At 49.0% G+C, this 14595-nt stretch overlaps 1 protein-coding gene across 1 annotated transcript in view; it reads right to left on the reverse strand.

Annotated features, from left to right (window-relative positions):
* Mahj (LisH and WD40 domain-containing protein mahjong) overlaps positions 1–14595 on the reverse strand; it is an 83242-nt gene that overhangs the window by 56734 nt on the left and 11913 nt on the right. Inside the window, exons 5-8 of the mRNA XM_077690285.1 lie at positions 10361–10468; positions 4577–4765; positions 3563–3796; positions 187–363 (exon numbers count right to left, since the gene is read on the reverse strand). Of these exons, the coding sequence (XP_077546411.1) occupies positions 187–363; positions 3563–3796; positions 4577–4765; positions 10361–10468 (708 nt within the window). The remainder of the gene's footprint in view (positions 1–186; positions 364–3562; positions 3797–4576; positions 4766–10360; positions 10469–14595) is intronic.

The following is a 14595-nucleotide window of genomic DNA, read 5'->3' on the forward strand; positions in this document are numbered from 1 at the left end:
CCCACCCACCATAAATACCTCCTCCATGGCAAGGTGCAAACTCCTTGCACTCAGCAGAAGGAAAATCACGCTACGAAGAAAGGCTCATGCAGCAACACTTTCCACTTTGGCTCCCAACCACTCAAATCGGGTAAGAGATTCGGGAATAAGTTTGGGCACAATCTGCGGCAGCTATGAGGAGCCCACCTTGAGTGCCTCGAAGGCGAGGCGGACGTCCCGGTTCTCCTTGAGGTTGGCGTAGTGCAGGAGCAGGTGCAGCGTCTTGGCCTCCAGCACCGCACCCAGCAGCTCCTGGTACTCGCCCAGCGGCGTCAGGTACTGCAGGATCAGCCTCTGCTGCATCTCCACCGTCAGGGGGAACACCTGCGCAGGGACACCCGCAACACACCAAGGAGGCTGATTAGTTGGGCTAGGTTAGGTTAGGATTAAGGGGGGACACTGGTCTTAAAACAACTTGTAATTTTCAAGTAAAAACTTTGTGAAACTTGTCAGTCGTGCTGCTTTTTTTCCCCACTGATTTCAAATATGCCATTATTTTTTCAGTTGGTCAGTTAGTTCCCAAGGCTATTAGAGATAACCATTTTTGGTCCAACAATAGACAAAACAGTGTTGATCATGAAACTAATCTTCATATTTCCCAAAACTATGAACCCCGGTGAGTGCAATAATCAAAGCAGTTTTTTGATGCGCCGCTTGAAACTAATTTTACCGCTCATTAAACTTTGGTGGCACCAGTGGCAAGGAGCCATTTTGAGTGCCCCTTTCAAACACTGAAGTTTAATGAGCTGTAAAATTAGTTCCAGGCGATGCATAAAAAAACTGCTTCGATTATCGCATTCACCGGGGTTCACAATTGGAAAATATAAAGGTTACAGTTTTATGACTAACAATGTTTTTGTCTATTGTTTGACCAAAAATGGCTAATTCTCTAATGACCTTGGGACTAGTTGACCAATGGAAAAATTAATGGCACATTTGAAATCACTGGGAAAAAGGCAACAAGACGGACAAGTTTTACAAAGTTTACTTGAAAATTGGATGTTTTAAGACCAGTGTGCCCCCTTAAGGAAGTCACACCTCTTTCAAAGCCTGCTTTGTGGACACAGTGATGGAGGGCTGTGGATAAAACCCAGTTCTTGATACAGACATGATCCATCATCTTTGAAAAGGCGCACGCACGCACGCGCACACACACACACACACAAAAAAGACGTGCATGATGGTTGAGGGACAAACAAACAAGGTGACAATGATGCTTCAACTGTCATCCATGCCTTTTCTTTTTTTGCGCCTTTTTAAAGATGAATGTAAACCAACCCCCCAGCTCTGCTTTGAAGCATAAGCAAGCAAAGAATAGCCACCAACAGTTGTTGCGTGCAGATAATTTCGGCACCAATCTCTTACTACCCTATAGAGCCTCAAGTTCAGCGCAATTCAATCCTGGATGGAAGTCTGGCCCCCTCAGTTCAGTATTACCTGTCTTGGCTGCGTCACAAGCTCTGAACACACCACCACTGGGAGGCAAACTACGGTCCCTTACTGTTCCTTTGAAAACTGAAGACACGCCTTGGAAATTCACTACAAACTGTGTAGCAGCCAGCAAGCAGATCACAGCCAAGAAAAGTGAGAAAACATAAAGACACTGCTAAGTTTAACCGCATCAGCCCTGGAACTTTTATTTCAAGCTTGAATTTTCTATCTGCCTATTTTCATACAGTTTTGGACCTCAGAAGCAGGGAAATAAAAATTATGCTGATAGCCCAAGTATTTGTAAAGTTACAGGTATGATAACTAATTGGGTTATTAGACAATTAGAAATTTTCTCACGGGTAAGAATCAAATTTTCCCCTTTCGACTTAAAAGCTTCAACTCCCCAAGACTCAATGAATGAAGCTGGTAGACATTTTGACAAACTGGGATTTCAGTTCCCTTACCAAAGCCCTGTCATCATACCCTGTGTCTACTGGAGCTTTTTATGCTGTGCAGCCCCACAAAAAAGCAACAATGACGATGTCTATCGCCACAGGAATCCTTGAAGAACCCTTTTCCCAGAAAACGAGCAGTTTTCTTTTTGTCCTCAAATGACGACCCCCGGACCAAAAAGGCCAAGGTGCTTCACCCCGGTCTTGCAATAACGTGCCACTAAGGACACGACTCATGAGTCCACCTGGGTGCAAGTGCCTTTCCGAAAGCTTGTTCTTATCGGCAACTTTCCATTTTGCCCCGAATCAGCCAATCAGAAAAGAGCGTTCACATTTGTCTCATCTTAATGTGGCGGCATTCATAACATATGAACTAAGCTCGCTGGCTAGGTTGCAACACTTGAACAATAAACAGCACAAAGGCAAGGATGAACTACAAATCCATTCTATCGTACACGGCAACTTCATCCTTTCTTTGTCCCCTTTCCCGCGGCATTCTTCCCCAAAATGTCTCAAAGGTGACCTTTTTACAGGTTTGTTCTGAAAACATTGAAACAGTGCAATGCCACGACTGCAGGAGTCACTCTTAACGGAGGAGGATTGCTTTTCCAACAGAGATATATACCGTATTTACTCGCGTAATGAACCCTCCCCCCATTTTCTTGTTGAGAATTTACTTTTTTGTCCCTTTGAATAAAAAAATGCAGCGGGAATATGTTTTTATTTCAGCATGGTTGCTGATGCTGTAGGTGATCGCAGTTACTTGATACCACGCTACAGTACGCGCAGAAATGCTAAAAATGCATTCCAACAAAAACAAATCTCTAAAGTAGCCGGACACGTGTGCGCGAATGTCGCGGCTTACTATTTAAAAATTGCACGCTTGCGGTGCACCACCTGTTGAATGCAAAACAAGCCTTCTTGCTCCATAAAAATGTTGCGGCATACGAGCAAAGCACTAAACATACTCCACACTCCTCTGCTCTTGCTGTTATGCGACTTTGCCATAACACACCGTGGTTTTGCTGTTCAGCTGTGTTCCAACATTTTGTTATGCTCCTGGTTCGCGATGTTTTAAGGTGGTGGAGCATGGGATGCACATGAAAATGGCATGGCTGTGTGGCACTTCAGTGTTGACCTAGGCTAGGGGCGAAAACGAGAGGTTTTCGGGTTGTAAACAGGGGTCACCGTGTGTTTTGTAGGCCCAAAGAAGGGAAGTTTTCCCGTGTTGGAAAAGAAATTTTAGAGTGCCTTGACAACACAGAAGACTGTGCACTGTGGGCCGACAACAAATGTGCGGCCGCAAGCGACTTCAGTGAGAAGGGAAGCTCCCTGGCGAAGGGGGACGATGGCGAGTTGCAAATAAGATATAAATTTCATTGCATAATTGCCTACGTGTTTTTACGAAAATGGTAAGGCTCCGACAGTACTTCTCTTGGCAACTTTATTGTATGAAATTCCAACTTTTAAAAATCTGTTGAAATTTTTTTCCCGCACAATGAACCCTCCCGCCGAATTCATGCCGAATTTTCTGCAAAAGAAGCGGGTTCATTACGCGAGTAAATACGGTATGTCAATGGCATTGTCCAGACGGTGTTAGTCTTCTCCGACCAAGCAGCCTCCGTCCTCGTCCCCCTCACCTGGTGCGAGCCAATCATGAGGGGTTCCAGCTCGGCCCAGCTGCTGTTGGAGCACTCGCTGACCAGGGGCGTCTCGGAGGGGCTCTTGCGGGGCGCCACCTGCGACAGCGAGCCCTGCTGCTGCGGTGTGGACGGCTCCTGCATGCCGTTGCTGGTGCTGCCGCCGCCGCCCGTCCCATTCAGGTGCGAAAAGGGCCGCTCCGGGGGACGGCACGTCACTTCTTCCGGCGTCACCTGTGGCGGAGGACGAAAGATGTTTCTCGCTGACGACGGAGTACATGATGGCGATGGTGAAAATTCGATGGTGAAACGGCACTTTCCTTGCAACACTAAGCTAGCATTTTGCCCACGGATATCTCAGCACCCAGAGCAGGTACAGCTGTAATTCTTTTTGCTTCTGATACCTAAATGTGTGGAGAATACAATGTTGGAAACAAATTTTTCAAATGGAGCCTTTGGAAAATTATTATTGCGTTCAATTGACGCCACCTGTGAGCCATTTCTGGCAGAGCACAAGAGGAGTGGAGTTCAGTGTGTGTTGCAAAATCACCAGAAATAGCTCAATCAAAGAAGTTCTTTCAATGTATTCTTTAGTCATTTGTCTGCCTAGCAATGAAATAATCACCATTCTGTATGGCGTGATTATTTTGTAATTGTGATCCAACATAATGGCAATTAATCATTATTATCTAAAAAAATTAACTTGCACAGAATATAATAGCAGATTTGAAACCAGCACAAAAAACTCCATATTACTGTGCAAATTCATTAAAATTGGTTAGTAAATAAAAAAAAAATAGCTCTAAGACCAGCCTGCCCCGTTAAGATTCCCGACGTACACGTCCGCACCCTTGCTGCCACAACATGTGTGTTCGCAAAGACAACGGCAGCACTAGCAGTACGCGTGCTTTCACAGTTCCCCTGCCCCTCGATGCTGTTCAAAACGACCCCACTCGCGGCAACAGCCCGCAAACCGCCAAGTCGCGAAGGATGACACTGTCCCGGCCCCCTTGCCTGTGCAAGTTCCCAGAGTCGGCGCAGCATGGCCGGCACCAGCCGGGCGTTGGCCTCGCGGAAGTTGGCCGCAATGTCCTGCACCTCCATGGCGGCCGCCAGCAGTCCCGTGGCGTACGACTGGAGCAGGGGCGGCGTGTTCTCCGACTCGGCCCACTGGAGCAGCCGCTGGACCAGGCCCTCCGTGTCCTGGAACAAACACTGCTCTGCATGTTCCGGATGCACTACCCTACCCGTGTGGAAGAGCCGCTATAGGTGACATTCGTTGAAAAGTTTAGCTGTCAATTTCTTCGCTTGGCAACACTGGAAACGGCCACAGACATGGCCGATGCGCCACGGACATGGCGCGGCTTGGGTCACTGCGACCGCATGCCAAAAAAAACACTGGCGTGCGTCGTCTGCTTTGTTTTCAACCTGATTCTCAACGGCGATGTCAACATACATGTTATTAATCGCATTCACAATGGACTCGAGGCAATACTTTGCGTTCGGTGAGGTAGAGTTTGTTAACGTGCAACACAGTCATGTGCTTAGCATGGACAAGTGCCATCATCCCGCGGAGCCCGACATAACGAGTGACGGCGCACTCACACGGCTGCCTGCATGCGCGCCTCACCAGTGAATACAAGCAAGTGCGGCTCACTCAACAGGTTCACTCAATCCAGTTAAGGAAGAAATCAAAACACTGGACAATTATTATTGGCGTTATATTAGTAAAATGAACCACAGTCTATGCCCGTTACAACGGACACTCTTAATCCAGAAAAAAATGTCCGCTGTATACAAAGTATGCAGTACCTGACCACGGGTGGGGTCTATATGAAACTTTGACCAGTATTTCATAGTGGAATCTCGGTGATACGAATTCGGTTGATACGAATTTCGGTGTGATACAAATTTTCAAAATTCTCCGGCCAAAATGCATTGTGCGCAATGTAAAAAAATTCGGATGATCCGTTCGCATTTATCACCCGGTGCGGGTGATACGAACGCGCGAGCCGCGAGCAGATGACTGCGGCGTGGACGGGAGGCGGGAGTGTTTGTGCGGCCGTGTGGCCTTGGTCACACGCAGGCACAAAATCATTAAGCGTGAACCGCATTGAGCGTTTTCTGCTCACGAAAACGCGCCGCGCACGCCACAGGCGCGCTGACGCCACCGCGAATACCACCTTCCACCCGCATGCGGCGCGCGGCGCGGTTAGCCGCGGCAACATGGCGGCGTCAACGGCCGCGATGTAGTACGGGTAGCTCGACCGACCGCTTCTGACCGCTCTTTAAGGAGCAAAAGAAGTTGCTTATGAAGTAAGGGAGCTGATAATGTGTCCGAAAACGACACTGTAAAGCATCGTCCGCGCCTATCAAATATCCGCCACCGTTGTAAGCCTAAACATCTCCGGCGGAGCCAGCGGGCTGTCCGGAGCGCTTTCAAACTGCCGCCATGAAGAGCGTGCCTCCCCATTGGCGCAAGTCGGCAGGCTCCTCCCACTACCGCGCGCGTCGCGCGTCATTTTACGTGATTTTACGAGCGAGGTAGAATCTGACGTGGGGGCGAAATCGTCGACGCGGGCGTCAAAAGAACGCGCGCGCAAACGCCGACGCGCCCGAATCGCATGCGGTTCACGCTGTTCGTGTGCGCCCGTCGCGTCGGCAATGAGCGCGCGTTCTTTTGACGCCAGCGCTGACGATTCAGCCCGGCACGCAGACGCCAGCCTCTGCCTCGGTTACCGCTAACGCGCCAATGGGGAGACGCGCGCCTCATTGTGATTGCGGCAATTTCTGAGCGCTAGCAGCCGCTGGCTGGGCCACCTCCGCAATGGATATTTCGCGTAGATGACATTTTATAGTGCTTCTTCCATACTGTCAGCTCCTTTCCCGCATGAGCAATTTAATTTACACCTTGAGCTCCGTTTTAACAAAAGGTTAGAAGCGGTTGCTGAAGCTACCTGCACCTCTTCGCGGCAAGAGCCGACGCCATATTGCCGCCGCCTGTCGCATGCTCAGCACATTTCCATTTTTTCTCGTTTTCTGATGATACGAATTTTCGGGTGATACGAATATTTTTGCCGCCCCTTGAGATTCGTATGACCGAGATTCCACTGTAGATTCTGCTGACAGTTCGTTCTTTCTAGACGCCTGCAGCATCTTTACACAGCGTTCCCGCGGGGCAAAGAATCACCCAACGCTGTTTTTGAAGCTTAGCACCAGCACTTGAAAAAAGCCTAGCACATGCAGTCGAGTGCGTAGAGACGCACGCTAAGCTGACAAAATAAAGCAACAATGTAACTAGGAACAATTACTAACCAGCTATAAATATCAGTCATTGCCAGCAGAATCAGCCAGGCTCTTTTCAAGCCCTTTGTGATAAGGCAGGTTCACCCGAAACTGTTCACCAAACGATTCGGACCGCTGCGCGACGTTGCCATAACTTAAGGGGGGACACTGCTCTTGAGGACATTTTTGTTATTTTTTAACCTATGTACTTGAGATTTACACACTGAGTGTATTTCAACATCCTGAGCACAAATATGCGGTCAGTTTTCGCCTATGCAGTGCAAGGTCAGAGTTATGCAACATGTTATGTCGCTCCGTTTCGGGCAATTTTTTCATTATGTACCTATGAAATATTCAAATAGCTTTTATCTCTTTGTGCTCTGGAAGGACCAGGGAGTGCAACTATACCACTTCAGTAATTTTAGCATGGTTTCTGTAAACGCTGTGAAATTCGTAAATGTCAGGTCATCAATTTACAATGTTTTTGTAAAACTACCTGCATAAAATCTTGTGCCAGCAAAAAGAATATCTGTACTTTTGTGGTTTTATTGCACTGTTCAGCTCACAAGCTTTCGAATGCAGCAAAAATGATGTAAATCGAACCAGTATATCCCAAGATATTGTACCTGACAGCTGACCATGTAAGAAAAAAATTGGTTCCGAGAAAACAGGGCACGAAGTTTGCAAACATAGGTGAAAATGGTCATTTAGGCGACTTCAAAGGGCGACAGCTTTGTGAATACTTATGATACAGCTATGATATTTTGCAGGTACATCCTTTGGGACCTGTAGACTGCAAATAAAATTAATACAGAAAATTGCTTTTTTGGCAAATTTTCGGTCCTCAAGACCAGTGTCCCCCCTTAAGGCAGCTTCCGCATTTTTAATGATCTTAGTCTGGTCACTGAAACCGCCGATGCGAAATAATCTGATGAAGGACAGCTCTGAAATCGGAAGTTAGACCAGTTGAAGCTGCGCACAGCCCGCGGCAGATTGCACACAATGGACGGGAACCGTGTGCCTCTGCTTGAGGCATTTCTTACCTTTTTCATCGAACCGAACAGGAAAGGTACATGCGCGGGAATAATAAATGCTGAACTCCCCTGAACCTGACTTCTTTACTACTTAAAAGACTGTGACAAGGGCAGACTCGACATCCGGGTGCGGCACTTAGCCTATTCAAAAGCGCCGTGTTTTTCGGCAGCATCCTTGTTCTTCACAGTAGAGCGGACCGACTGCTTAGACAGGCCCAAACTTCTGGCGATGTTGACCTGTTTTTTTGCCATGTTTGAGAGCGTTAATTATGTTAGTTTATCCAACAGTGAAATAAAAAAAGGCCACCGGAACTGGCTTTGGCTCGGCTGCGCTAACGATCCGTTCCATGCCAACAATGCTGCCAGACATAGCAGTTTTCTCACCAAAATAAACAAGGAAAAAGCATATCGGGTTCCGGCACTGAGGAAGTCTACTACCGTATTTACACGATTGTAAGTCGACTCGAATGTAGGTCGACCCCCACAAAATTGCATCTCTCAAAAAAAAAAAAAAAAATGCAAGCGCCGCCTAGAAAATCGTATCACAAAGAGAAGCTCTACCGTCAACCCACACGGCGTTTCTACCCTACCATCAATGATCGATGCTCCCACAAGAGCCGTGCGCTCGCGGTATGCGTGGTAGATGTTAAAAAAGAAAAGCTTTTGTAAAAGCACCCGGAAGAGCACACCCGGGAAGAGCACACCCGCGGTGAGATGTCAACCATCGAAGCAAGCGGCAGCGGCCACAGCCACGCGATAACAAAACAAACAACATGGCGACTGATGGAAGCGGCCGCGCGCGATTTACTAACCTCCCACCATCGCGTCGGCATTGCGCGGGCAACTTTCTCACGCCAGCGTCGACGCTTCCGCGCGCGCGGCAGCTTCTGCTGCTTTGAAGTTCTACCGTTCTACCTCGGTATGACGCGTGACAAGCGCGGCAGTGGGAGCAGCCTGACGACTTGCCTTAGCCGGCTGGCGCCGCCGATGTTTAGGCTTACCACGGTGGCGGATATTTGATTGGCGCTGTCCCTAACGCCGTTTTGGACCACATTATCAGCTCCTTTCATGCACAAACGTCTTCGTTTGTGCCTTCAGTGATATCTTAAAGAGCGGTTAAAAGCGGTCGCTGGAGCTACGCGCACCTCTTCGCGGCTGGTGGCGCCGCCATGTTGCCGCCGCCGATCGCGTAGCGCGCAGCATGCGGGTGAAATTCGCGGCAGCGTCAGCGCGGCACATTTCCGCGAGCAGAAAACGCCCCATGCGGTTCACACTGTAGACCATAACCACGGGAACGAGGGTGCAAAGCTGTCCCCACCTCGTAGCACCCCCGATTTCTCGTTTCTCTTGCCGCTACTAGCGGTAGACGGTTCGACTTCGATTCTAAGTCGACCCCCCAACATTGGATTGTCAAATTTGAAAAAAAGGGTCGACCTACAATCGTGTAAATACGGTACTAACATTTAGTCAGAACAACTTTCAATTAAAAATTTAGTCTGCTGTAGCCAACAGTCCGCTATAGCCGGGGCCGATATGAGCGGAGTGGACACCACTTAAAATGCACGGGGACCAAACAAACCAACAGAAACAGTCTTTTGTAACCGGAAGTCCGTTGTTGCCGGATCTGCTGTAACGAGCGCCGACTGTCCTCAATAACAGCGGTGCGAAGTGCAACTAAAATCGGGAAGGTAGAGTAAATGAACATGGTTTAGAAGATAAACAAGGTGACTCGTGTACAGTGCCAGGTTGTAGCCATCGAAATGCTAAAAGGAGAAGTGGCAAAGAAAAAAATTCCCTCGTCAAAAAGTGAGGATGACCTCCTGCCCAAAGAGGAACAGCTTCCACACTTCAGATTCACCCGCAGAAGCACCTTGAGCACTCTCGATGATGATGTCTTCCACGAAGATCCCTTGCAAGGCAAGGTGACGGTCACCGTAACAAACGAGGAGGATGTCTTAGCTCACATTCACACAGCCGTTATTTACCCCGTCATGTCACCATCTTCCGCTATGGACGACGCTTTCTCGGGCGATTTCTCGCCGAAAACGGTGCGACGGTGACGGGAGGCCGAGCTCTACGTTTCCGTTCCGTCAACGCGACGGCACCAAGCCCCATGGTAAACCAGCCAATCAGAAAACAAATTTTTACTGTTAAATTTAGCGAAAAGTGAGCACACGTAAAAATTTAACCCCTTTTCTTAACTTTTCAGATGAAGCACGCTCAATTCTAGGCCAAACTGATTACTAGGCAGACGACCCTGTACTCTGACGTCAGAGAGCCCCAGTACAAACGCTACTCCGTTTACGTCTCCGTCGTGGTTTTTTTTTGACGTGACAGTGCCGTAATGGAGAAGGCGACGGCTGTGTGAATGAGGGCTTCCTCAGTGACCCCCCTCGCACACGTTTCTAGTTTTCGGTCACCCCTCCACCCCCTGCCCCGACGAGTGGGCTTGCGTGTTTCTTTCCTTCTTTCACAGTACCTGAAAGACGACGGAGGTTTCCAGTCCGGGAAGGATGTCCAGCAGCAGGCGACATGCCACCGTGCTCAGGTTGCCCCCCTCTCGACTCAGGACGTAGTTGTTCACCAACTGCGGTGGGGGGGAGGGGGGGGAACGGTACAGCTCGTTGAAACAATGATCAGGTCGGCCAGACAGGCTGCCAGCACTGCTCAAACAACCAGGTGCAAGAGCGAGGCCATAGTTCACGACACAACAATGAAAGCAGCTCCGTGCCTTAGTGCTTAAAGAGTTAACTAGTGGACCATGTCAATTGCAACCTACCTTTCAGCGCTAAGTGAAGTACAAACAACACTGAGTTTCTGAGGAACGACTTTCTAACTACCCTTGCAAAGAGTGCTTAGTGCATAATTTTAAGTATACTCGAGTAAAACTTGAAAGGATGACAACAGAAATTGGCCCGATGTCCCATCACTGCAGCCACCTGTTACTCCACGCAGCAGAAATTGTGCGTTCCTATGAGCATTTTGAATGCAACACTGAGTCGTTTCCGTGATTTATATGGGTTTAATCTGCTTATCAATTACTACACTGACGACAAACAAGCTATGCGAAAAAGCATAGAATGTCACCCATTGAGCGCGATCTACTTTCAAAACTCGCGCACACTGATGTCGTGAGTCCATCGGTTTGGCAGTGACACAATACATTAGCTATTGCTGTCGTTAACTTGTACCAGAGTATAGTCAGCCAATGTCAATTGCAACCTCTTTCAGTGAAAAGGGAAAAAAAAAAAAAAAGGAACAGCAGTTTGTTTATTAAGTTCAAGTTTCAAAAGACCCCTTCAAAAACTGCCCTATTAGTCAAATTAGGCCTGGTACCATTCTTTTCAAGCAGTGCCATGGCACCTCATGTATCGTGGCTGACATAACAGTGGGTGCAACGAAACTGACTACACAAAAGTGAAAGGCAAGCAATCGAGAACAGTCGCCTGGTTCCCATCGCGATATTTCTCTTCCCTTCCCCCTCACCCTTCAGGTTCAACTCGTTCTTGCAGTCCTAGGTCTCGCACAGCAGTCCCCAACAAAACCCAATTGAATTCAGTGCTATGACAACTCGGCACCAAGAACACAGCACCCTGCTGCAGTTGCCGGAACGTGACCTTGTCTTTCCATTTCGAACGTGCTCTGTTTGCTCAGTTCAGGCCATATACATTCACTACGCTTACCTCTATAATTCTCAAGCTAAAAAAGAATGTGCAAAAAAAGGAACAAAGTACAAAGTGCTAAGTACAAAGTGCTCAAGGTCAATTGCATTACCAAATCTAACAGTGTGAAATCTAAGGTTTGAGAAAACCTCATCTGGTCAGGTGAAAGTTTTTTAGTTAGAAACGTTGGCTTGCTGACCAAAGATTTATTAAATTAAGAGAAGACATCAGCTTCCATACAAATGCAAAAATGCCTTTTTTAATAAATATTTGGATAAGAAGTTTGAATTATCAGAAGTTCTCATAAATATGATGTGGGCGACATAATTGGGTTGTAATGAAATAATCACATACACTCGAAACCCGCAATAACGAAATCGCCGGGAAACCGGAAAAATTCGTTTTCGCGAGAATTTCGTTGCCGCGAGTACGAGCCATAAAAACAGTGATACAGTCGAAACCCGCAATAACGAAATCGCCGGGGAAACCGGAAAAATTCGTTTTCGCGAGGATTTCGTTGCCGCGAGTACGAGACATAAAAACAGTGATATGGCCAGCAGAACGAAAATTTATTGCCAGAAGTCAGTCAACTTACTTTGCCGACCCTTGCCATGCAACAACTTCAAAGCTCTTCCTTCGCACTGAAAAAAGTGGTCCATTGCCACGTCGTCGTCATGTGCGGCGAAGAAGGACCGAAGAGTGTCGAGGGCATCCAAAACAACCCGCGGGTTGGGTTTCTCCGCGTGCTTGTCTTCTTGGTCCTCGGTGTCGTCAGCTTCGCGCACGCTTTCGATAATGGCCTCGTCGGTCACTTCTTCATGCACGATGACATCGTCATCGGCGCGAACGAACGCATCAACCGTGAGCCCATCTGGGATGTCGATGTCGATGGCTCGAAGTGCCCCCCAGGCGTTGGTCAGCGATAGCGGCACTGCTGGCACTGCGCTGCCAGCACTCTCGCCGTCAAGTGCACCTTCGTCGAAATCTTCGTCTGGTGAAGCTGAAGCGCAATCCGTGCGTGATGCTTGCACGGTGGTGGTGAAGCCCGCGTGCCTGAAGCAGTTCTCAATCAGGGAAGGGGATGTCGCAACCCATGCGGCGGCCACCATCTCGAAGGCCATGCACAAATTCACGTCGGTGGGACGCTTGTGGTGGAGGTTCAGTAGCAGACGCTGGATCAACCTCTCCCTGTAGGCGCACTTCACGCTGCGAATTACGCCTTGATCGAGCGGCTGCAGAACGGAAGTGCAGTTTGGTGGAAAAAAAACCAAGCGCACGTTCGTGAGCTCCGTCTCGTCCATGTGGTGGGCGCTGCAGTTATCTAAAAAAAGGGCCACCGACCTGCCCGCCTTGCGCATGTCGGCATCGAACGCCTCAACCCAGCTGGAGAAAAGAGCGCGAGACATCCACGCCTTCTTATTAGCGGCGTACTGAACGGGCAGCGAGCGGCGGTTTCCTTTGAAGCAGCGGGGCTTCTCGCTCCGGCCGATGACTAGAAGTGGCCGCTTGTCTGTGCCGTCCATATTGCAGCACAACAAAATGGTAACGCGTTGCTTGCTGTGCTTGCCTCCATGGCATTTCTGGCCTTTCAATTCCAGGGTCTTCGACGGGAGCATTTGAAAGAACAACGCCGTCTCGTCCGCGTTGTACACGTCGCAGGGCTGGTACTGGTCGAGTACTTCTCTGTTGGTCAGCAGCCATGACGACGTTGTTACAGGGTCAACGCTTGCTGCTTCTCCCGAAATCGCCTTGGCCACGATGTCGTGCCGGGCTTTAAAGCGACCCAACCATCCAACGCTTGCTCGGAACTGGTCGTGCCCGAGGATGCAGGCAAAGTCCAGTGCCTTCTGCTGTAGTATTTTTCCCGTAAGTGGCACTCTGTTGGCACGCTGTTCGCAAAACCACGCGAACACCGCCTTATCGACGTCCGGAAAGGCCGCCGCGGTCACCGTCTTGTTCTGCGCACGTGCGCCATTATCAAGCGCAGCGAGAATGGCATCTTTGCCCTTCAATATGGTCGAAAGCGAGCTGCACGCAATTCCATACTCGTCGGCGATGTCTTTCTTTTTTCTGCCCTTATCAACTTCCGCAATGATGGCAGCTTTATCGTGAAGCGTCAGAAACTTCCGCTTTTTGGCTGGTGGCGGCATCTTAGCAAGATCCGATGGGCCGGTCGCCACACACACAACGAACTCACGAACTCGCGTGTGCGATGCTACGGAAGTGACGGAATGACGGAAGCAACGCAGGATAGGATTGTGTCGCCCCCTAAGGGTGTCGCTCCAAGGCTGCTTAACATGATGATGATATTGTTGCCGTTCTTTTCTTTCTCCGCGATAACGGAGAATCCGCTCCCGGCGTCAAGCTTTTCTCAGGCACAATTGTAACTTCGTCTCGATTTCGCCACCAGTCCCAGTCTTCTCTTCGTCGTTTTGATTGATTCGAACTGTTGGTGTTGCTTTGGCCTGTTGAGCTCGTCCGATGGCGCCGTCTGGTGGCACCGCTGACCGTATCAGCATGATTGTTTGCCATCGCCTGCTGCAGTGTGGCCAGGCATGTTGCCTGACACAGACCCCATCGCCGATTTATGTAAACAAAAATGGCGGTACCCACGCTAGCACGCCAAAAGCAGACGTTTACGAATTTTGAGTGCGCACAACACGCGTACTAGCATATTTTTGACAGTTAACCTTTGACGGGCGGATAAAATAAGGCCCGCACCGCAGTAGAAAATTCGTTAATGCGGGATCGCTGTTGAAAAACATTTCGTTGCCGCGAGATATGAAATACATGGGCTTCTATGGACGTTCGCCGGGGATCCGGAAATATTTCGTTGCCGCGGGGATTTCGTACTTGCGGGATTTCGTTATTGCGGGTTTCGACTGTATGGCCAGCAGAACGAAAATTTATTGCCAGAAGTCGGTCAACTTACTTTGCCGACCATTGCCATGCAACAACTTCAAAGCTATCCCTTCGCACTGAAAAAAGTGGTCCATTGCCACGTCGTCGTCATGTGCGCCGAAGAAGGACCGAAGAGTGTCGAGGGCATCCA

This window comes from Haemaphysalis longicornis, unplaced genomic scaffold, assembly GCF_048455015.1.
Source record: "Haemaphysalis longicornis isolate Haplotype H1 unplaced genomic scaffold, Haemaphysalis longicornis Haplotype H1 scaffold_10, whole genome shotgun sequence".
In the NCBI taxonomy this organism is placed as follows: Eukaryota; Metazoa; Arthropoda; class Arachnida; order Ixodida; family Ixodidae; genus Haemaphysalis; species Haemaphysalis longicornis.